At 36.1% G+C, this 24,033-nt stretch overlaps 1 protein-coding gene across 1 annotated transcript in view; it reads left to right on the top strand.

Moving 5' to 3' along the window:
• The window catches only part of LOC150079350 (sorting nexin-13-like), a 392,325-nt gene that overhangs the window by 350,831 nt on the left and 17,461 nt on the right, over positions 1-24,033 (top strand). The window contains exon 24 of the mRNA XM_090382305.1: positions 20,095-20,207. Within this exon, the coding sequence (XP_090238431.1) occupies positions 20,095-20,207 (113 nt within the window). The remainder of the gene's footprint in view (positions 1-20,094; positions 20,208-24,033) is intronic.

Genomic DNA, 24,033 nt, shown 5'->3' with positions numbered 1-24,033 from the left:
TAGTATCCAATCAAATTGGTCAGGCAAGACTTCCCCTTAACAAAACCATGCTGTGTCCGAGCTATAACTGAAGTCTTGTCTAGATGATCCTGCAGTGCTTCTTTAACCAGTGCCTCCATTAATTTTCCGGGAACAGAAGTTAAACTCACAGGTCTATAATTACTTGTGTCAGCCTTTGATCCTCCCTCGTGAATTGGGGGTCACATTTGCACATCTCCAGTCCATGGGTACCTCCCCTGAGTCCAAGGAAGCTCTCATAATTATGGCTAAGGGTTTGCTTACTTCCTTTGCTGCCTCCTTTAATATAACTGGATAGATCCCATCCACCCCAGGTGCCTTTCTTGTGTTTATCTTCAACAATTTCTCCTCCACTTTACTCTCAGTTATTACAAGATTCTCTAGCTTACTGCTAGAGTTGAATACACCTCTGGCATTCCACTCGCTGAATAACTCCTCATGTGTGAATGTCGATGCAAAATATTCATTTAGTTTGTTAGCTACCTGAGCAGGGTCATCAACAGTTGACCCATCGATATCAAGTGGACCAATCTGATTCATCCCCTTCCTTCTAGAGTTTACATAAGTAAAGAACTCTTCGCTGTTTTTCTTCACATCCCTTGCCAAGGATCTCTCGTAATCTGCCTTCGCCTGCCTAACCTCCTTTGTAACTTGGTTACAGATCAATTTGTATCTAGCATAGGCTTCTGTGTCACGTGTTAATTTGTATGTATCCCATGCATTTTTCTTCTTTGCCATATGCCTCATTAGTTCATCTGACATCCATTTAGGCCTAAACCTTGAACAATATTTCTTAGTTGGTATGTAAAGCCTAGTAGCTTCCAAGATAAGTTCTTTGAATGCTTCCCATTTTGAATTTGCTGTTGATAACATCATCAGTTGATCCCACTGTATAAAATTTAAATACTGTCTCAGTCCATCGTAGTCGCCTTTACGAAAGCAATACCACTTCCCTTTACCCCTAATGGTAGTTACCTCTTTGAGTAACTCCCACTTCAGAACACTGTGATCACTGCCACCTAGTGGTTCATTTATCTGCAGATTCTTAATGCATGAAGAATCACTACTGATAATCAAATCAAGAGTATATTACTCCCTCTAGTTGCCTCCTGCACATGCTGATGTAGAAAACAATCATCCAATAAATCCACAAAAGCCTTGCTAGTGTGTGAGTGACCAGCCCCCAAATTCCAGTCAATATCTGGGAAATTAAAATCCCCATTATAAGACTCTCTGATTTACTGGCCCACTTTATTTCTCTGTACAGTTTCTTATTATACTCATCAGAGTCATTAGGCCTATAGCACACTCCTACTCTCAATTTTAATCTCCCAATACTTATGTCACACCAAACTGACTCGACACTGCACTGTCCAGCGATGTCGACTGGCTTCACTTCCTTGGATTTTATGTGTTTCTTAACTAATAGCATAACCCCTCCTCCCTTCCTATCCTGTCTATCCTTTCTGTAGACATTGTACTCCCCAAATTCCAGTTCTGCATTCCTTATATCTGTATGACACCACGTCTCTGAAATCCCAACAATATCTGCCTTTGATGTTTTGAGCAATACCTCAAATTCATAAAATTTATTTACTAAACTCCTAGCATTGGTGTACATGCAAGTATACATGCACCTGCTCTTCCTCTTAGCCACCCTAACACAATCCATGTGTTTACTTGTAACACAATGATTCCCAGCAGTCTCTGAAATATCCTGCATCTTATTTTCCAGGCTGCTGCTCATTCCAATAGAAGCAGTGCAAGAATCACTTTCTCCTCTGCCAGTGGCTACTGTTAATCTATTAGTCCTTGTATCCCCCCATTCTAGCAGTTTTCCGACCCACCTAACACTGGCTCAATAGCATCAGCAAACATTCTTGCACCCTTTCTATTTAAGTGTATTTAACCCCTGTAGAAGCAGTCTCTCCTGTTAACAAGTACAGACCAGGCTGAAAAAAATTCTACCCCTTGAGGCCTGCACAATCTTTCCAGGGCCGAATTGATCGACAGTGCTCTCATCATATACTCTCTCCTATCGTGTATGGGCAGAATTGCAGACACTTTCAAATTCAACCCTAATTCACGGCTTTTTTTCAACTTGATTGCTCAACTTGAATCATACTAATTTTTATCTCACTATGTTTTTAGGTTGTACTGCTGTAACAGAAAGAAGTTAGACACCTGTATCAATTATGGATTTGCTGAAATTGGAGCATCATTCAGTCATCAAGTTTCTCACCAAAGAAAGAAATGGGTCAAAGGCCATTCATGAAGGATGGTCACTGTGTATGGCAACAGTGCACCTTCAGAATACCAGGTGAAATTCTAAAAAATTCTTCAAAACAATTCAAGTGGGGTAGAGAATCCACATCCAGAAAGGCCTGTGACAGCGACCACTCCAGAAATATGCCAAGTTTTGGAAACCCTTCTGCTGAATGACAGACATCTAAAAGTGTCCCAAATCTCTAGGGAATATGACATATCTGAGGAAGCAGTTATAATCATCCTCCAGGAACATTAGAGATGACTGAGGTCAGTGCAAGGAGGGTCCCCAGATTTCTGACCACTGTGCAGAAACAATTCAGAGTACAGTGTTGTGAAGATAATTTAGAGCTTTGTGGAAGGGATCCTGAAACTTTCATCTCCATAATTGCTACAGGTAATGAAACATGGGTTCATCACTGGGATCTTGAGACCAAGCACGAATCAATGCAGTGGAAGCACAAGGGTTCTCCCACACCCAAAAATTTTCAGACATAACCTTCTGCTGGCAAGATTATGGCTACCATTTTTTGGGATGCTGAGGGAATTTTGTACATTCACTACTTTGAACACAAGCAGACAGTCACTGAGGAGTCATATGCATCCCTACTGTACAACTAAGGGATGTCATAAAGGAAAAATGCCATGGAATACTTTCTAGAGGTGTGGTTCTTCTTCAGGACATTGCACCAGTGCACAGATCACATGCTGTTGCTGCTGATTTGAGAGACTGACTTCACAGAACTTACCCATCTACCTTACAATCTGGATCTGGCCCCGCAGTGGGTATTTCCTGTTTCGGCACCTCAAGAAAAATGTATGTGCATGTCGCTTTGCTGATAATAATGAACTGAATAAAGTACTGCATATGGGTAGAAGTACCCCAGGGAACGTTCCAACTGTGTGGTACTACACTTAGGGTGGTGGAAAATGAAAAAAACCTGGGAGTAATTGTGCAGTCAGATATGAAGTTTTCTGAGCAATGCAGATAGGCTGCAAGACCAGGTCATGGGGTTTTGTCAATAATATACAGGAATTTTGCTAGCAGGGAAAAGGAGGTGATTATCCCTTTGTATAAGGCAATGGTCAGGTCACACCTGTGTACAAGTCTGGGGAGCCTCATTTTAGGAAGGATGTAGATTTGCTTGAACGTGTACAGAGAAGGGCAACAAGATTGGTGAGGGGAATGAAGGGATCCTCTTACCAAGAGAGGCTTAAGTTCTGCAAATTGCAGCAGCTGGAGACTAGGCACCTGCAAGGTGATCTGATTGAGGTGTATAAGGCCTTGAATGGGTTGAGCACGCTGAATTCTGATGGATCCTTCCGCTTGCTCAGATTACGAACTTAAGGGGGCATAAATTCAAATTGAGGAAAAACAGTTGTAGAATAGATGTGCGGAAATTTGCCTTTAGTCGGTGGGTGATTAATTACTGGAACAAACTTAGAGGTAATGGTTGTGTGAAATTTTTTTTTTTTTTTTTTTTGGCTGATGGCTACATAAGCTCATACTCTTGCTTTCTTGCATCATATGCCAAAGAATTTTATGTCTGGTATTTCTTCATTGCCAATAAAATAGTACAAGTGTACTGAAGTTCATGGGAGTTACATTGAGAAATAAAAAAAGATTTTTGCCTCTATCTCATTTCCTTGAAGATAATTTATAAATCTATTTATAATTCGGAGATAATTTATTGAATATATAAATATTCAATAAATTATCTATGGATTCCTTCGTAGATAATTTATTGAATGCCACTCGTATGTGTTTCAGAGAGCAAGTGGTGAGCAAAGCAAACAAGTGTTTTAGTGAATTAGTGTTTGTAAACAAGTGTTATGTGCACAAGTATAAGTCGTGAACTGTGTTTAAATTAGAAGAAAATCTACAATTTCTTAATTGTGTTCTTATATGCTCATACTCGACCGTACATGAAATATGTCATGTCCTTGTCAAAATAAGCCTGATAGCTTTTGCTACATTTGTGGAGAAGTGGTATTAAAATCGCAGTGGAAGCCAATGTCACAACTTGTGAGAAAAGCCTATAAACTCTATTTTGGATATAAAGTCAGAGATCAAGATAAAGTATGAGCTCCAAAGATTTCCTGTAGCTCATATTCAAGTATATTAAGAGGCTGGCTTAGAAGTAGTCATAAATCAATGCCTTTTGCTGTTCCAGTGATATGGCAGGAACCTTGAGACCACATAAACGATTGTTACTTCTGCATGACCAATATTTCTGGTTTTTCCGAGAAATCCAAGTATAAAGTAGAGTATCCCAACATACTTTCAGCTCTAAGGCTGGTTCCTCACAATGATACAATGCTTGACTCTAATTCAGAATCAGAAAAGGAGTCTCCAGAAGATGCAGAACCCAGAATGGGATGCAACATGTTGTTAAAGCTTCATTTCCAACATTCCCATTTAGATTTATTTTCTGAAAATTTGGCAGTGGATTCCGATGAACACTGTGAAAGTTTCACCAAGATATATCTCAAATAGAAAAAAAAAACATACCAGGGAAAATGGAGTCCAAATATCTTGGCAGACTACGCTTAGAATCTCATACAGAAACCACCAGTGGTTGATCATAAAAGGAAAAAAATGACAAATAAAGTGTTCTGTTATCAGATAAATGTTTTTGTAAATAGAATGAGGTTAACAGACCCATTGTTCAATATTTAGTATTGCGTGTAACATTTTCTTAAAATATATGAAATCTTTTTTACTATAAAATTAGTTTTTAACTTCAATCCCTTCTCCTTTAAAATTGGTAGGTGTAACAGCAATATGTTTGCCATATTTGAATTTAGCAACAACAAAATTACAAGAATCACCATGAATTTTAACAAGAAGAAAAAAAAAAAAAAAAAAATGTTTTTTTTTTTTTTTTTTGCCAACTGGTGTTATTAGCAGTGATCGCAGTGTATTGATGTGGGATTTCCTTAAAGGTGTGACTACAATCAAGGGTAAAGAAAAAGGTTATTGATTTTGTAAAGGAGACTACAGTGTTGTAAGACATTTTTTTAGTTTCTGTACACTGGGACCTAATTTTATTACCAACTGTTGTTGGTAATAAAATTGGGTCCCAGTGTACAGAAACTAAATGGGAAGCATTCAGAGAAATAATCATAGACACTTCTAGCCTTTTCATACCAACTAAGAAATACTGTTCAAAGCGTAGACCTAAATGGATGTCAGAGGAACTATTGAGATGCATATAAATTATCAGGTGATACAGACACATATGGTAGATATAAACTAGTCTGCATTCAAGTCACAAAGGTTTGGTAAGCCAAAGCAGATTACAAGAAGTCTCTGGCAAAGAATACCAAGAGAAGCAGCAAAGACTTCTTTACTTATATTACAGTAGAAGGAAGGTGTGGATCACATTGGACCACTTGATGTTGGTGGTTTAATTATTGATGATCATGGCACCCCCATAGCCAGGTGGGCAGGAGCAGCAGTGTGTAGCACACGCTTCTTGATTAGACCGAGGTTCGAACCTATGACCACAAAATACGGAGGATGTGGAAAGGTCAGGAAATGACCACCACATATCCCTGGAGCAATATGACCTTAGTTGCTAATGCTCCTAAAAACCAAAATAACAGAACAAACATATTGATAATCATGCTCAGATTGCTGACAGGCTTTATAGGAATTTTGTATCCACATTCACACACAAGGAGTTCTTTAGGGAGTGCATGACAGTAGTTTATAAAACTCTAACAGTCAGCTAATTAATTTTGTGATAACTGAGAGGAAAGTGGAAGAGAAATTGTTGAATTTAAATGTAAAACAGGCACTTAGGTTTAAGAGATCGATCCAGTTATATTAAGGAAAGCAGCAAAGGAAATAAGAAAACCCTTAACCATTATTAGGAGAGCATTTTTGGATTTAGCAAAGGACCCTGTGGAATGGAGATGTGCAATTCACAAATACTTTAGTCACAACATGGGTTTATTAAAAGGAGATCTTGTCTGACCAATTTGATTGGATATTATGATTCAGTGACAAAGAAACTAGGTGCAAAAAATAATTTTGATATCATTTTCTTGGATTTCAGGAAAACTTTAGAAACTGTTGCACATAAAAGATTGCTGTACAAATTGGAGCACTGTGGCATTAAGGGAAAGTTACTGCTCTAGATAAAGGGGTGGTTGAGTGTGAAAAGACAAAGAGTGGTTATCAATGGACACTGCCCTTCACAGATTAATATTATTAGTGGATTACCCTAGGGTTCACTGCTGGGCCCATTGTTGTGTTCTATATTTATTAACATTATTGATGAAAGTATATCAGGTTTAATGTCTAAGTTTGCAGGTGATACAAAGGTTGGCAGGATAGTTAATGATATTAATAAAGGTATGCAGCTGCAACAAGATCTAAAAAAATTAGGCAGCTGGCTGCAAAATGGTAAATGAAGTTTAACATTGACAAATGCAAGCTACTGCATATAGGTAGCAGGAATCCCAGAGTAATGTATCAACTGTATGGTACTACACTCAGGTTAGTGGAAAATGAAAAGGACCTCAGGGTAAGTGTGCAGTCTGATATGAAGTTCTCTGAGCAGTGCAGACAGACTGCCAAGACAGCTCATAAGGTTTTGTCAATGATATACATGAATTTTGCTAGCAGGGATGAGAGGTGATTATCCCATTGTATAAGGCAAATGTCCGGCCACATCTTAAGTACTCCATGCAGGTATGGGTGTCTCATTTTAAAAAAAATGCAGAGCTGCTGGAATTTGGGTACAGAGAAAAGCAACAAGATTGATGAGGGGAACAAAGGAGTGCTCTTTCAAAGAAAGGCTTCAGTTCTGCAAATTGCAGTGTCTGGAAACTAGGCACCTCTGAGGTAATATGATTCAGGTGTTTAGGGCTTTCAGTTGCTTGAGCAAACCCAATACTGATGGAGTCATTCTCTTGTTCAGACTATGCACATGAGGGGACATAAGTTCATATTGAGTAAGGATGGTTGCAGAATAAATGTGTGACACTTTTGCCTTCAGCCAACAGGTAGTTGATTGTTGGAACAAGCTTCCATCTGTTGTTGTGGGAGTGGATAATTTGAATAAATTCAAGGAAGGTCTAGACAAACTATTGGAAGGCATGAATAGGTGAAATGAGAATGTTTTTTTTTTTTTTTTTTTTTTGGCTGATGCTGTAAACTTGCTTTCTTACATCATTTGCTGCTAATAATATCACAGTTGATAACTTTGTGTGTTACAAAGAAAAAGTGAGTGAGGAATTTAACATACTCATAGATGGATGTGAATGCGTGTAGAAAAGTTATTACCCTCAAAAGGAATTAAATCAAAGAACTTGAGTACTGAGCTGCCTAACTCTACACTAGAGCCTACCCTCATGCATCTGGCTGCACAGTAGGATCACCATGGGCAGAAAGTAACAGTTCCACAGGAGATGTGGAATTAGTGCCTTTTTTGTGACTCTGTTGTCAGGAAAATGGAAATATTTTATGCAATAAGGATAGTTGTAACAGGAGCAAGTTTATCTGCCAGAGGCAAAAGTTGGTGATATTGTAGAATAGTTATATCTTAATGCACAAAGGGTGATATTCTTTTACAGGTGTAAGCAATATTAGGCTTTACTTAATAGATGAGGTAATATTGAGAAATTTCATCACTAAGGGCTGAATTTGAGTATCTATAATTTTGTCACTTGTATACAGCCCTAACCAAATTCCTCCAAATCACTCCAGTCTGTAACAGGAATTGTAATAGACTACAGTAACTATCTATATGTGGCTTTCTGAACATATATATATACATACTCAAGGAGTAATTGTTTATACAGTCGGACCTCTATATAAAGAAATCGATCGTTCACTTGAAAAAATTCGTTAAACAGAAATTTTGTTATAAAGAAATATGATCTTTTCAACAATGAAAAATACTGTAATTCAACATTCAGAAATATAGTAAAAGAAGGAAAATAAATCAGAAATAAATGAGCTTGATTAAATTTTCTAACATTTTAAAACAATTGATTTATTAATACATACATTTTAAGAATCATGTCATAAAATATTTAGTTATTTTTTGTTGTACATCAGATTTTACTGTACATCATTAATAAAAATGTTTACATTTGTATAAACACCCCAAATATATTTTCTGCCACATTTTCTTCACACTGAAGGCCTCAACACAAAGTTTCAAATGCTGCCAACATTTCATGTTTGGAAGGTTGAACATTGCCCTCACTGCCTTTGCTGCCCTCATTTTTATCCAACTCATCATCAATATTGTCACTAGTTTTTTGAATACTCTCCAAAATGTTGGAGTCACTCGGATATTCAGCTACTTTGACATCACTATCAACTCGTAAAAATTCATCAAGAACAATTTCTCCACTGATCAAACCTCTTGCTTGGAGTTCTTCCCAAGATTGCTCAATGTCTTGTGGTAGTTCAAGCCTCTCATCGCTGCTAATTGGTGTTTTAGCAAAACCACCTGCTATTACAAGGCAATTCTTAATTCATTATTTCCATCACATTTTGATTCCACACTTTCCCCAACTCTGATATGCACATCTGCAAATCTGTAACAGAATCTATAGTTAGGTTATGTTGATTTCTGTTCTCAGTATAATTTTTTTCAGTATGTGTCTTCTGTAGTGCATTTTCAAATTCTTGATAATGCATTGGTCCATCGGCTGAAGTTTAGATGAAGTATTCAGAGGGAAGAAAACAAGCTTTACACTTGTAATTTCAAAATTACCAAGTGAAAGTGGGCAGGGCAGCTGTCAACAATCAACACGATTTTTCTGTTTTCTTTTGTCATCTTTCTAATGAAATTTCAAATCCACTTTTCAAAAATTTCACTTGTCATCCAAGCTCTTTTTTGTTGTAGTTGTAGTCCAACTGTACCGACTACTCCTTTGAAACATCGAGGTTCTTTATTTTTGCCTATTACCAGTTTTTCATTACCAGCTATATTTGCACTAACCAAGACTGTAATTCTCTCCTTACTGTTTTTACCATCTAATCATTTATCACCTTTAAAAGTCAGTGTCTTGTTCAGCAAACATTTAAAAAATAGACCAGTTTCATCAAAGTTGAATATGCCTTTGGGCTCATAGTCCTTCATAATTATTTAACTTCTTTCCAATGGGTACAATCTTCTACCATTACAACCTCACTTTTGCTAGAAATAACTTTTTTGAGTAAGCCATGACAAATTTGTCCAGCCAAACAGAACTGGCTTGGAATGTTTTATGCCTCAGAAAAGATGCATACTCCTTAGCCTTTTCTTTTATTAATGGCCCTGATATCTGCATGTTCCGGTCTCAAATCCCACTTAAAAACAGTTTCATTTGCATCTTCATACAGGCATAAATTCACACTCTTTTCAGTTGGTCCTGTTTCCTCAAACAATACGAGAATCAAAACACTGTTTTTCAGAATGGTTGGCACACTACTGGTAGGGATACCAAATTTTAAAGCTTTTTTTTTTTTTTTAATGCCCAGATCTACGCTATTAAGCACTTCCACTTTTTCCACTACACAAGGATTTCCTCTTAGACATTGGAAGGTTACTTGCACAACAGCTAAAACAAAATTGATTTAGGGACCACTTGTACATACCATGTAAATAGAGACAGGTGAAGTTTAGTGAAAGTGTGGATGAGTAATTTTTGCAAAACAACAGATGAATTTACAGAATAAAGGAAAATTACTGTCCTGATTCTCCAATAGGGGCCTTACAGTAGAAAACAAGTTGACCAGAGCCAATGTATGCATTGGGAATATGCCTTAGTCTTTGTCAATGGCTGTGGTCACATAGATAGCAGTTGAACAGCATGACTTCTCAGTAGAGTAAAGGCGTTTTTATAGGCACAATAAATTTGGAATACTCTTAAGAATTAAACCCTTTAGCTCTGAAAAGCTCTTAATTTGTGCTTTTTACAGCATCAGCTCTATTGCCTAAAGGCCAGAGATGTGAACAATGCATACCTAGATCTCTTGAAATCAGATCATTATATGGAAATTTTCTTCGTTATACAGAAACTATTTTCAATGTAATGGCCAAGGGGAGATCAATAAAAATTTGCTAAATAGAAAAATTCGGTATATGGAAGTTCATTAATGAGAGATCCAACTGCATATATATATATATATCTGATAATTAAAATAAATATGATATTTAAAATAAAAAACATCAGCCAGTAGTACGGCAAAAATGCAGAGCGAAACAAAATAATATAAAATAAATAAACAGCGAAGGGAAAGTAGAGATAATAAGACAAAAAGGTAGTCAGTAATCCCCTGTATAATTTAGTCATTAAACCCAATTAATAAAAATGATGTCAATTTAAAATAATGCGAATTATATATAATTTAGCGGTACCCCCCTCGAAGGTACCAGTTCCAAAAGACATGAAATATCACCAAAAAGGGGTTAAAGAAACTACAAAAACTAAAATATCAAAATAATAGACTGACCATCATGCCCCATATCGACAGAGGACCACGAGGCCAATAATGGTCATGGAATCGCTGCATTTCAATCGTCATACAAATATTCATATTCTTTCATATTCATATTTATTTATTTTTATTACTTTTGCCTAACTTTTACATCACATTATATAAATTAGTGGTAGTAGTGGGTTGATATGCTAAATAAGCAGCGCCTGTGCCGCCATCTATTCTATTCCTTTCTATTATATAAGCTGGTTAAGCTTGCATTATGTCAGTGGTGTGGCTCTGATCAAGAGTGCTGTCTGTTCTATAGATTATTTCTCGCTGCATAAGGACCACCGCCATGCAAATCCTCTGCATTGGTTGATCTATCGGAGAATGGAAGGGTGGTTTGGTTCTTCGATATTTCTGCCTTTGCGATGATTTGTATGACGATTGAAATGCAGCGATTCCATGACCATTATTGGCCTCGTGGTCCTCTGTCGATATGGGGCATGATGGTCAGTCTATTATTTTGATATTTTAGTTTTTGTAGTTTCTTTAACCCCTTTTTGGTGATGTTTCACGTCTTTTGGAACTGGTACCTTCGAGGGGGGTACCGCTAAATTATATATAATTGGCATTATTTTAAATTTACATTGTTTTTATTAATTGGGTTTAATGACTAAATTATACAGGGGATTATCGACTACCTTTTTGTCTTATTATCTCTACTTTCCCTTCGCTGTTTATTTATTTTATATTATTTTGTTTCGCTCTGCATTTTTGCCGTACTACTGGCTGATGTTTTTTATTTTAAATATCATATTTATTTTAATTATCAGATATAATTAGGCTTCATGTGGAGGATGTGCATTTGCTGCCTCTAATGATAGCTTCATATTCATATTTATTTATTTTTATTACTTTTGCCTAACTTTTACATCACATTATATATATATATATACACACACACACACACACACACACACACACACACACACACACACACAGTCAGTCCTCGTATAGCACGATAGTTGTGTTTCTAGAAACCCTCATGCAATGCAAAATCGTGCAATATAAACAACAGGCCCTATGGGGAAAATAGGGTTAGGTGCCGACCACCCAAGATTGAACACACATTTATGACCAAAACATTACCAAACACAATAAATAATCGTAATAAAATACATACATAAGTATTTTATTACAACTATTACGTAATAAAATATTGCTAATGCTTTTGCTTCTATCGTAAGCAAACTTGTTTTTTGTTTGATTTTCTATCAAAACAGATGACAGCCGTTCCATCTCTTCCAATTCTTTGTGTCTTGATCTAATGGATTTTAATTACACTTTGAGTTGTTCCTGCTATGAAAGTTGTTTTTATTTTCTCTGCATTCTTTCTAATTCTCGGCGTTGCCTCATTTAGGTCTGTAGCACGTGCAATATCACATGGTCTTTCATTTCGCTCAAAGCATTTCCCAATTTCATATTTTTTCTCTATCGACAGAGGCAGACTGGCCATAAGCCTTACCGGGGAAACCCCAGAAGCCAGTGTGATTTTGGCCATAAACCATAGTATGAGACCACTATAAATTTTCCCGGGTAAGAATTTTTGATCCAGTCCGCCTCTGTTTATCGATATTGCTTTTCTTTTTCTCTCTGAATCTACAGTGTCTTCACGAGGACGCTTCCTTTTCACACCTTTTAAGTATTTTACTCATTTTTAGGGAATAAAGCACAATTACAAAACAAGGAGGCACGCTTGATACACATAAACAAAGTTGCGCGTGTGTAGCAACTGAATAAACAACACCGTAAAGGCAGAGATACACTATTAACACCTCACATTTTACTAAAGCACATTTCTGGGCGTTACTACCATAAAACAATAAAAACAATTTCCAGTTGTGTTTCTGCTAGTGGAATCTGTTATAAACTGGTAGTAAACTCGATCTAATTGCATTTGTGATAATACCGATAGCTGGAATTGTGTTGGTTTTTACGTTATTATGGTGAAATACGTTTCCCCTTCACTGATATAAAAAACATAAATACATTTTCAGAATCTTCTCTTCATTCCTATCGTGTTGCGTTCGGTTGTGGTGATTCTGCGTTCGACTGCCATTTCTTGTAAACACAAAGGCGAATCGTGCATAAGCGAATTCGGTTCGTGTTATATAAGATATCGTTCACCTATTTATAACTCGTGTATGATTGAATTCGTGTAGTGTAAACACGTGTTATACAAGGACTGACTGTGTATATATATATATATATATATATATATATATATATAAACTTAAGTAAGAATATTTAAAATAAAAATAATAAAACTAAATAAAAAAAGAAAAAATTATAAATAAATAAATAAAAATGCCAGCAGCATGGCAAGACAGAAGAGCGAAAATTGTGAAATTATACGTTACGATCAAACCAACAGGGAGGGAAGAGAATAAAATTATTGCAGCAGAAACTCTCAAAGATAATTTAGAAAGTCTAAATACAAAGATAATAAAATATAATCAATTAAATTTTAAATAGCCAATTAAATGAAATTTAACGGTGCCCCCTCCGACGGGCACCAGGTCCAAATTTATGTGAAATATCACGAGCAGAAATGTGAACAACTACAATAAAATAAAACAAAAACAGAAATAGACTGACCATTATGCCCCATCTCAACAGAGGACCACAAGGCCAATAATGGTCAGGGAATCGCTGCATTTTGATCGCTAGACAAATCGCTGCAAAGGCGAATCAATCGAAAGATATCCGATTGATACCACTATCTGATCCCCAGATCAAACTGCCAATGCAGAGGACTTGAATAGCGGTGGTCCTGATGCAGCGAAAATTAAAAATAGGACAGATACAAGCCCTCAAATGCAAAGCCACACCACTGACAAAAGTAATCTTAACCAGATTATGTAGGCAAAACATAAACTATAGATGGCAACACAGGCGCAGCGTTAGCAAATCAGCCCACTGATTTGTCATATGATAACTTATATTTGAATAATGTTTGAAATAAAGTTTGAAATAAATTCTATTTCTGTTTTTGTTTTATTTTATTTTATTGTAGTTGTTCACATCTCTGCTCGTGATATTTCACATAAATTTGGACCTGGTGCCCGTCAGAGGGGGGTGCCGTTAAATTTCATTTAATTGGCTATTCAAAATTTAATTGATTATATTTTATTATTCTTGTATTTAGACTTTCTAAATTATCTTCGAGAGTTTCTGCTGCAATAATTTTATTCTCTTCCCTCCCTGTTGGTTTGATCGTTATGTATAATTTCACAATTTTCGCTCTTCTGTCTTGCCATGCTGCTGGCATTTTTTTTTTTTTTTTTATTATTATTTTTATTTTAAATATTCTTAAGTTTATATCTCAAGCGTCATGTAGAGGAAAATGCTCTTTGCTGCCTCTGATGTATGCTTTACCCCTTTTTTAATGTAAGATTTATTTCAAACATTATTAAAATATAATTTCACAATTTTCACACTTCTGTCTTGCCATGCTGCTGGCATTTTTTTTTTATTTATTTTATTATTTTTTTTTTATTATTGTTTTTTTTTTAAATATTCTTACTTAAGTTTATATCTCAAGCGTCATGTAGAGGAAAATGCTCTTTGCTGCCTCTGATGTATGCTTTACCCCCTTTTTAATGTAAGATTCAGTTTTCAATTATTTAAAACATTATTCAAATATAAGTATATATATATATATATATATATATATATATATATATATATATATATATAGATGCAGCAATAAAGTTAATAATAAACAGAAGTGTTATGTTGTTTTTCAAATTTCCTGCAACAGATGGTGGTATAGACATTGTCCAGTAGTCTGACAGGTTGCAAGTAACAACCAATTCCTAATTAGTAGCATTAATATTCTATGTCACAATTTTCCAATGGAACAAACAAACAAATATAAAATTTTGCTTTAAACTGGGAAAATCTGCAACAGAAAAGTATAAAATATTAAAAACTTTCTGGTGATAAAACATTAAGTCATCATACCAGTGTTTTTGAATGGTATAAGTAGATTAAAGACAGATATGAGAATGTTTGCAATGACCTAAAAAGTGGGTATCTGTGAACCTCTCGAAATCAGGACAAATTTGCAAAAGTTTGGGGAATTGTGGGAAATTATTGTCATTTGACCCTCCAAATGATGGCTGATGAGTTGGTTATGAATAAGGAAATAATCTTAAAGACCTTCATGTTATTTACTAGAGTTATTCTTTTTCCCTTTCTTTTGGTTATTATTATCGTTTTTTTTTTTGTTTTTTTTAGGAGCATTAGCAACTAAGGCCATATTGCTCTGGGGATATGCGGTGGTCATTCCCTGACCTTTCCGCATCCTCCGTATTTGGTGGTCATGGGCTCGGACCCCGGTCTAATCAAGAAGCGTGTGCTACGCACTGCTACTCCTGCCCACCTGGCTACAGAGGCGCCAACCCTTTCTTTTCTTACATCTATATCAAGTGTGCATCTTACCATTCTGTGATCACTTCCAACATGTTCAGGATGGTAATATCATTGACAATATATCTTCTGTTAGTGATGAAGAAATCAATTTCATTAGTTGTTAATCCATTAGGGCTTTTCCATGTCCACTTTCTGTTCACTCTTTTCTTGAAAAAAAAGTGTTCATTACTGACATTCCTTGAGATTCTGCAAATTCCACAAGTCTTTCACCAATTCCAAAATTTCCTATGGTTTCCCTTTCTGCACTGTTCTGTCTCTTTCCAAACTTAGCATTGAAGTTCCCCATAATGATGATGTAGTGAGTTTTCTGTTCATCTAGAAGTCTCTCGATTTTGGTGTACATTTCTTCATCCTCTTCATCATCGTGGTTCGATGTTGGTGCATAAATCATTATAACCTTTAGTTTGTACCTCTTAGAAATCCTGAGAAGTAGTCTTGACACCCTTGTTGATGTACTTTTGTATTCCAAAATGTTGTTTGTTATATCTTTATGAACCAGAAAGCCAACTCCACCTTCGCTCTTTTCTCTGTTTCCATTGGTGTACAGCAGATTTCCACTTGATAAACTTATAAGTGATTCATTTCTTCTTCTTCTTTCAGCCAAAGTAATCATATTCCAATTCACATTTTCTAATTCCTTTTCCAGCTCTAATATCTTATTATTGAGATTTTTCTGTTATTGAGATAACAGAAGAGAAGAAAAAGCAGTATGTATTGGAACTTAAGAACTAGTTTGAGCTTCTGCAAGCATTTCAGAACCAAGATATCGACTAGGAATATGATAACTTTCTAAAAGTAATAAAGCCCGACAAACCTATAGGTAAAAAGAAATCCAAAGAATAAAAAATTAGTCAAGAAACACTTGTCATGATGAACCGAAGACGACAAGTGAAGAGCAAGATAAACAGTGACAAGGACAAAGTTGAGTATACTGATTTATGCAAAGCCATTAGAAAGACGCTCATTGAGGACATGAAAAGTAGAACAAGCATTAAGGGAAAACAAAGGACTTAAATCAGCAGCCATGAGCAGTAATACAGAAAGACAAATGATACTGAAACTGAAGAATAGCAATGGTGTACTTATAAATAGCAGAGAAGACATAATTCTAATAGCAGAAGACTACTATAAAGAATTATATAAGGAGTGAGGGAATGATGCCAACAGTGGGGAAGATGGATCGCAAATTAGCAACACATACAACATACCCAATATCCTTCCTGATGAGGTAGAACATGCATTGAAGAAAATGAAAAATCAGAAAGACCCAGGTGAAGATGAAGTTACTGTAGAGTGTTAAAATTGGAAGGAAGAGACATGACACAGAAACTGGCAAGACTCTTCACAAAATACATTAGGCAAGGCATGATGCCTAAGGAGTGGAATAATGCAATCATAATTTTGCTACATAAGAAAGGAGACAAATCAAAATTGGAAATTATAGACCAATTAGCTTGTTGTACCACATCTACGAGTTGTTCACAAGGGTCATTACTAACAGATTAGAAAGAATACTTGATGAGAATCAACCAAAAGAGCAAGCTGGCTTTAGGACAGGATTCTCAACAATGGATCACCGTCATGCAATATTGCAGCTAATGAAAAAAGCAAATGAATATAAAACACCATTATCTCTGGCATTTGTGCATTATGAAAAGGTATTTGATGATTATTTTGATATATACAGCATAAACAATGTTTCGAGCACTGGAAAGACAAGGCATAGATACCCAATACATTATGATTTTGAAGAAAATATATGCAAACACTACCTCCTTTATTAGAATAGACCAAGGAGAGCAAATTTACAAAGGAGTTCAATTGACAAAGGAGTTCAACAAGGAGACACAGTATCTCCGAAGTTGTTTACTGTTGCCCTAGAAGAAGCGTTCAGATTAGACTGGTCGCAGAAAGGAGACAATGTGAATGGAGAGTACCTAAACCATTTATGATTTGCAGATGACATTGTGATCATAAGCCATGATCCCAAAGAATTAGAGGAAAATCTTATCAGTTATGCAGGGTTAGTTAGGATTTCGGACTAAAGATTAGTATGGCTAAAACAAATGTAATGATGAACAAGTATGCCACAGAAATGGATATAATCATTGAAGGAGCAGTAATTGAAAAGGGGATTCATATATTTATCTGGGAAAAGTCATTAGCTGTAATAATAATAAATGGCTGGAAGTCAAGAGAAGAATAAATTTTGGATGGTAGCATTCAGGAAATATAGTCACATACTGAGGAGAAATATCCCAATTTGTCTGAAATGTAAAATAATGACCCAATATATACTCCACACCATGACTTATGGAAGTGAAACTTGGGCACTCACCAAAAGAATGGAAGACAAGCTGAAAACTACACAACAAAGAACGGACCAAATTATATTAGGAATCAAACTGCTAGATAAGAAGAGAAACACATGGATTAGGCAGCAAACACAAATAAAGGACATTCTTATCAAAATTAAAGAACTTAAATGGACTTGGGCAGGGCACATAGCTGACAGATATGATGACAGATGGACTAAGAAAATAACAGAATGGTATCCAAGAGGAGCTAAAAGAAAATCTGGAAGGCAACAACAGAGATGGATAGATGAAATTCGTGAGTTTGTGGGTAGTAAATGGATGGCCATTGCACAAAACAGAAGGAACTGGAAAGTTGCTGCTGGAGAGGCCTTAATCCTGAAGTGGATTAAAAATGGCTGATGATGATGAAGGAGACAATTTGTCAAATTCTGCACAAAGATTTAGGGAAAAAGAAGATCTGTACAAAATATCACTTGAGGCTATGTACAAGATCTGTACATAGCCTCACAGATCAGCAGAAGCAATGAAGAGTGTCATCATGCAAATACTTCATCCAGACTTGTTAAAACAATCCTGATTTCCTTGACTGTATTTTCACTGGAGATGAGTGTTGGGTAGTTTCCATATGATCCAGAGACGAAGCATAAAAGCATGCAGTGGACTTCAGAATCATCACCATGGTCCAAAAATTTCTGTTTACAGAAGCCCAGGACAGGACAATGCTGATCATGTTTTTTGACAAACAGGATGGGATTTACAAGGAATTTGTACCTGAAAGAGAGAGAGTTAATGCTGTATTCTATGCACAGGTGCTTCAAAGATTACTGAAGCACATTTCCTGGTACAAAAAAAAAAAAAAAGGTAAACTGCAGCCATTATCAACCCACTGCAGGATGGAAGCCTCCTCAACAATTCATGCTGAGGGAAATGGACCATAATCTGCCATGCTGGTCCAGTGTGGGTTGGCAGATTGACCGTATTTAGCAGTCAGGGGAGCGAACCCCGGTCTACTCAAAGAGCGTGTGCTACTGCACTCCCACTCCTGACCACTCACTCGGCTACGGAGGCTGTGAGGCTGCAATTTCAAGAGAAAGGCAGCTGGTTCTTGTTGCACAACAGTGTCCCTGGCCATTCTGCACCTGTAGTGAAGATATGTTCAGAACAACCATCCACACTACTCTCCTGATGTAGTACCAGCGAACTTCTTCCTCTTTCTCAAGGTGAAAACTTCCTTCAAAGGAAAGATTTCGGGATATTGAGGACATAAAGAAAAACGTAACTGCCAAACTGAACATAATCTCTTTGGATGCCTTCTCTAACTATTATGAGAAACTTAGAATGGTTTAAGTGCATTCAGTTGGGTGATGAGACTGTGAGTAGGTTTAATTCCATTGTCATGGTTTGAATGTCAATCATTTGATGTAAATTTGATGACAAGATGACCCATTTCAGCTTAATTTTGAGTGTGGGGAATAGAAGAAATGGGATAGCATCAAATGAAAAAGTACCAAAAACCTATTACATACCTCAGATAAATTAAACCATGTGAGAGTACTGCTTCAATGAACATACCCTGTTTTTGGTATATCTAAGCATCTTTGGAACTCATTTGATTGCTTTAGTTACTCATACGTGGCATTTGAAGTCCAAATGTTTTTTGTACTGCACTGCACTTAACCATGTTCAAGAATACAGCAACCAAAACTTATCAATTGATGTAACTAACATTTGAAGATACAGCTGTGCATGAGTAGTTGGAGATGCAGCTCTGCAAGAGTTTTTAAGTAGTTGAAGATGCAGCTCTGCACGAGTTTTTGGGTCATTGCATCATTTTAAAGGGGAGAAAAATTGCCTGTTGAAAGCAACAGCATTCTAGACATTCCTCATCCAATAAAAATGATGAATAAGTATCTGATGTGCATAATTTAGTAAAGATTAGCTATTCATGGAGTAGCTGAAGAAGTGGACAATTCTTCTGACATATATAAGGCCAATTTAACTGAAACATACTTGCCAGACTTAACTTCCTATGACTTTGTTCCCTAAACTTAAAAAAAAAAAAAAAAAAAAAAAGTTTCTTGCAAAGGCAATTTGTATTTCTGTGAATACAATTCCAACCTGTGCATTAACTACACAGGTTGAAAGGCTGAAAAACACAAAATTGATTTGAGAGGCTATCAGCATTAGTAGAAACAGTGGAATAACTATGTACATGCTGAAGCCTACTGTGAAGAGGATTAATCTCCATCCCCATAAGTATAATATTTTAGTTTTCATAAATCCAGTGTTAATACTTTTTGATCATCTCTCATATATGAAACTATAAGTTGAGTGAAAAGCTGTATCACATTTATGCCTACTAGCTTCCTTTACTCCAGAATTCAAATTTTGGTATAAAAAAATAAGTAAGGTTTGTGGTCAAAGTTTAGCTTATTTTAAATTGTTTGTAAATAGATCATATGAAGAAAAACAATTTTGCTTTGTTTTTATTATTATTTCCAATGAAACTTCAAAAAAAGAAAACTATGATAATATGAATTTTAATTGAGAAATGTTGTTCAGGAATTCCTTGTGGCCTAATGGAATTCTGGCTGCCCCAGCACCACCACGAGATTGCAGTGTTAAACTGAGAACCTGTGTTGCTGCAAAAATGGTTATGCTATGTAGCATTCCAGGTAAGTAAAGGATTTTTTTAATACAAAATTTATGAGATCAATTCATTGCACTTATAATGTATTTCTTAGGGCAATACTAAATCCAGTGTTACTTAGGATGATACTAAATCCAGTGTTTCTTAGGATGATACTAAATGACCTGCGTTACACACAAAACTGTGTGTAACACATATCATGCTGGAATGTAACCATTGTATTTCTATGGAACAAGCTAGGTGAGCATTTTAAACATTGCATTGGACTATTCGTTTCGGTATGTGTGGAGGGAATGTTACATGCAACATTCAGCACACATTTGAAACTAAACAGGTGATTTCTCTTTCTTATCTGAGCAACAGAGTGCTGCAGTATTAACTAGTTGCAATGTTTGACACTGAAAAATTTATTAAGTAACAAAAAAAATTTTGTTTGCTTTTCTGTATGCTGTTTATTTTGTATTATATCCATATATTATTTTATGAATAAAATAAAAATACAGACGAAATGTGGCTATAAAGTTCCCAGACTGGTGCATAAAAATAACAAAAAGTAAAGGAGCTCAAAAATGGTTTTTATTTATATTCAGAGCAATCACCTGACTGAATGTGCTTATTACAATATTCTAAAAGTTTCTGAAAATAGTCAGTGAAGGCATATAAAGAGATGATGTTTGATTTGGTGGTTACATTTTTTTTCTTTTTGTCCTCAATGTCCTGAAATCTCCCTTTGAGGATAGTTTTCACCTTGAGAAAGAGGAAGAAGTCTGCTGGTGCTACTTCCTTGATGTAGCACCAGCAGACTTCTTTTCCTCTTTCTCAAGGTGAAAAATGTGATCAGGGTTGAAACAATCTTTGTTGCTTCTGCTGATCCATGAGGCTGTGTTTTTTTTTTTTTTTTTTTGTCGTTTTTTTTTTTTTTTTTTTTTTTTTTGTTTTTTTTTGGAGCATTAGCAACTAAGGCCATATTTCTCTGGGATATGCGGTGGTCATTCCCTGACCTTTCCGCATCTTCCGTATTTGGTGGTGACGGGCTCGAACCCCGGTCTAATCAAGAAGCATGTGATACGCACTACTGCTCCTTCCCACCTGGCTACGGAGGCGACCCATGAGGCTGTGTAGTACAAATTTTCCACAGCCTTCATTTTCCCTAAATCTTCATGCAGAATTTGACAAATCTTCTCCTTAATTATATCCATCGTCAGCCATCATTCTGTGAGTCAAACAACCATCTTTTGCCACAATTTCCCAAACTTTTTTGTAACTCTGTCCTCATTTCAAGAGGTTGACAGACGTTTACTTCTTGGGTCATCACAAACATCCTCAATTCCATCTTTCCACTGCTTATACTATTCAAACACACTGGTACGTTCAACATTTTATCACCATAAACAGTTTTCAACATTTCATACATTTCTATCACAGATTTTTCCAATTTAAAGCAAAATTTGATATTTGTTCCTTACTCCATTGCAAAATCATGAGACATAAAACGTTAATGCTATTAACGAAATTGGTTATTACTTGCAACCTGTCGGCCTACTGATCTATCTCTATAGCACCATCTGTTGGAGGACGTTTAAACTACAACAGACTACTTCCATTAATCTTCGGACTCATTGAACATGATCACAACAGCACCTCATTGCCACCTCATGAAACTGTATAAGTATGGAGTCACTATTTTTTAAAGTAACTATACAAATTTAGAGGTCTCAAAGTTATGAAACAGCTAATAAACTGTCCTTTTCATCTCATTAATGGTAATAAGCTGTCCTTTTCTTCTCATTAATTTGTTTGAAAAGGGAACTGCATGCCTTCCTGTGAAAATAGATAACTAATTGGTAGATATTTACTACTATCTATAGAAAGAGAAGTGCTAAAAGGAAAGATAGATTTAAACAATTTCAATTGATGCATGCCACAAAGTGAAAAAATGATTTTGGAACATGTGTACATGTTTGTCTTTGGTTAAATGTGTAACTAGACTGGTAGAACACTGTCCGCCTTTGACAAGTTTGTTTAAAGAAAAAATTGGAAGTGGTGAGAAAAGCCATGTGAGAATTTTACAGATTTACCAAATTGAAAAGCACTACAAGCAGTTACTAGTGAATGGCACTGACTCATATCCAAACCCAGTTCATAAACCAGAAGTTTAGAAAAAGGACAAATTAATGAACTTCCCCTGAGAAAATTAACTTCTGAATTGAAGGCTTTTGGTGAAAGCAATCTTAAACAAGCCAAAACAGCTGATTCTCTAGGCATGTTATTCCCATCCATGTGAAGTGTCTTCGCATTCCTCTCTTCTGGCTTGAATAAATCAATTTCCTTTTTTCTTTCAAATGTTATGCCAACATTCGAAAATCAAAACATAGTCCTCAATCATTGTATGTCGCATCCATGTACTGAAGGTCATTAGTCCTATGTATATTGAAGAATGTTATATGCAAAATTATTTTACCAACAGTTTTCAAATCTTCCATTTCCATTTTGGAAACTGATTACCATAGCTGGCTGAACCAGAAAGATAATTCTGGCTTTCTCATAAGCATTGCTACCAAGCTCATGGAGAGTCTAAAACAAGAGGAGAAGGATTGTTCATTTATTCAGTGAGAAGATACTTTATTGCTGCATGTGACTGCATGCTGCACAAATATCATCAGTTGGCAGTGCATCGTTTGCAAATTTAATTTTTCTTGGCCAGATTTCATTTCCATTACTTCTTGCTGTCATGAAAGATAAGGAAATAGATGAAGCAAGAGATGTTTTGCAGCATCAGTTCTGTCAGTTTCAGCATCTGAACCTACTAGTTGCTATTATGAAAAAAAAAAAGAATTGATATGCAGTGGTCCTTGGTTGAGGAACTGATGAAGTGCACATGAAAGCTTGAAATATAATAAATTATATACAGTGGTACCTTGGATTACGAGTAACTTGGTATGCGAGTGTTTTGCAAGACGAGCAAAAATTTTTAATAAATTTTAACTTGATAAACGAGCGAGGTCTTGCAATACGAGTACAGTCAGTCCTCGTATAACACGTGTTTACACTACACGAATTCGATCATACACGATTTATAAATAGGGGAACGATATCTTATATAACAGGAACCGAATTCGCTTATGCACGAAGCGCCTTTGTGTTTACAAGAAATGGCAGTCGAACGCAGAATCACCCCAACCGAACGCAACCCGATAGGAATGAAGAGAAGATTTTGAAAATGTATTTATGGTTTTTTATATCAGTGAAGGGGAAACACATTTCACCATAATAACGTAAAAACCAACACAATTCCAGCTATCGGTATAATCGCAAATGCAATTAGATCGAGTTTACTACCAGTTTATAACAGATTCCACTCGCAAGAAACTAGAAATTGTTTTTATTGTTTTATGGTAGTAACCCCTAGAAATGTGCTTTAGTAAAATGTGAGGTGTTAATAGAGTTGTCTCTGCCTTTACGGTGTTGTTTATTCAGTTGCTACACGCGCAGCTTTGTTTATGTGTATCAAGCGTGCCTCCTCGTTTTGTAATTGTGCTTTATTCCCTAAAAATGAGTAAAATACTGTAATTAAAAGGTGTGAAAAGGAAGCATCCTGGCGAAGACACTGCAGATTCAGAGAGAAAAAAAAAAAAACAATATCGATAAACAGAGGCGGACTGGGTCAAAAATTCTTACCCGGGAAAATTTATAGTGGCCTCATACTACGGTTTATGGCCAAAATCACACCGGCCTCCGGCCCACCGGGCTACACGCGTGCAGCTTTGTTTATGTGTATCAAGCGTGCCTCGTCGTTTTGTAATAGTGCGAGCGATGAATCTGATTTCCGTGAAATCCTGAAAAGGAGGCAA

Source organism: Mastigoproctus giganteus, chromosome 10 (assembly GCF_048544385.1).
Source record: "Mastigoproctus giganteus isolate SK-2022 chromosome 10, ASM4854438v1, whole genome shotgun sequence".
NCBI classification, from domain to species: Eukaryota; Metazoa; Arthropoda; class Arachnida; order Uropygi; family Thelyphonidae; genus Mastigoproctus; species Mastigoproctus giganteus.
This window is presented reverse-complemented; position numbering and strand designations above follow the sequence as displayed.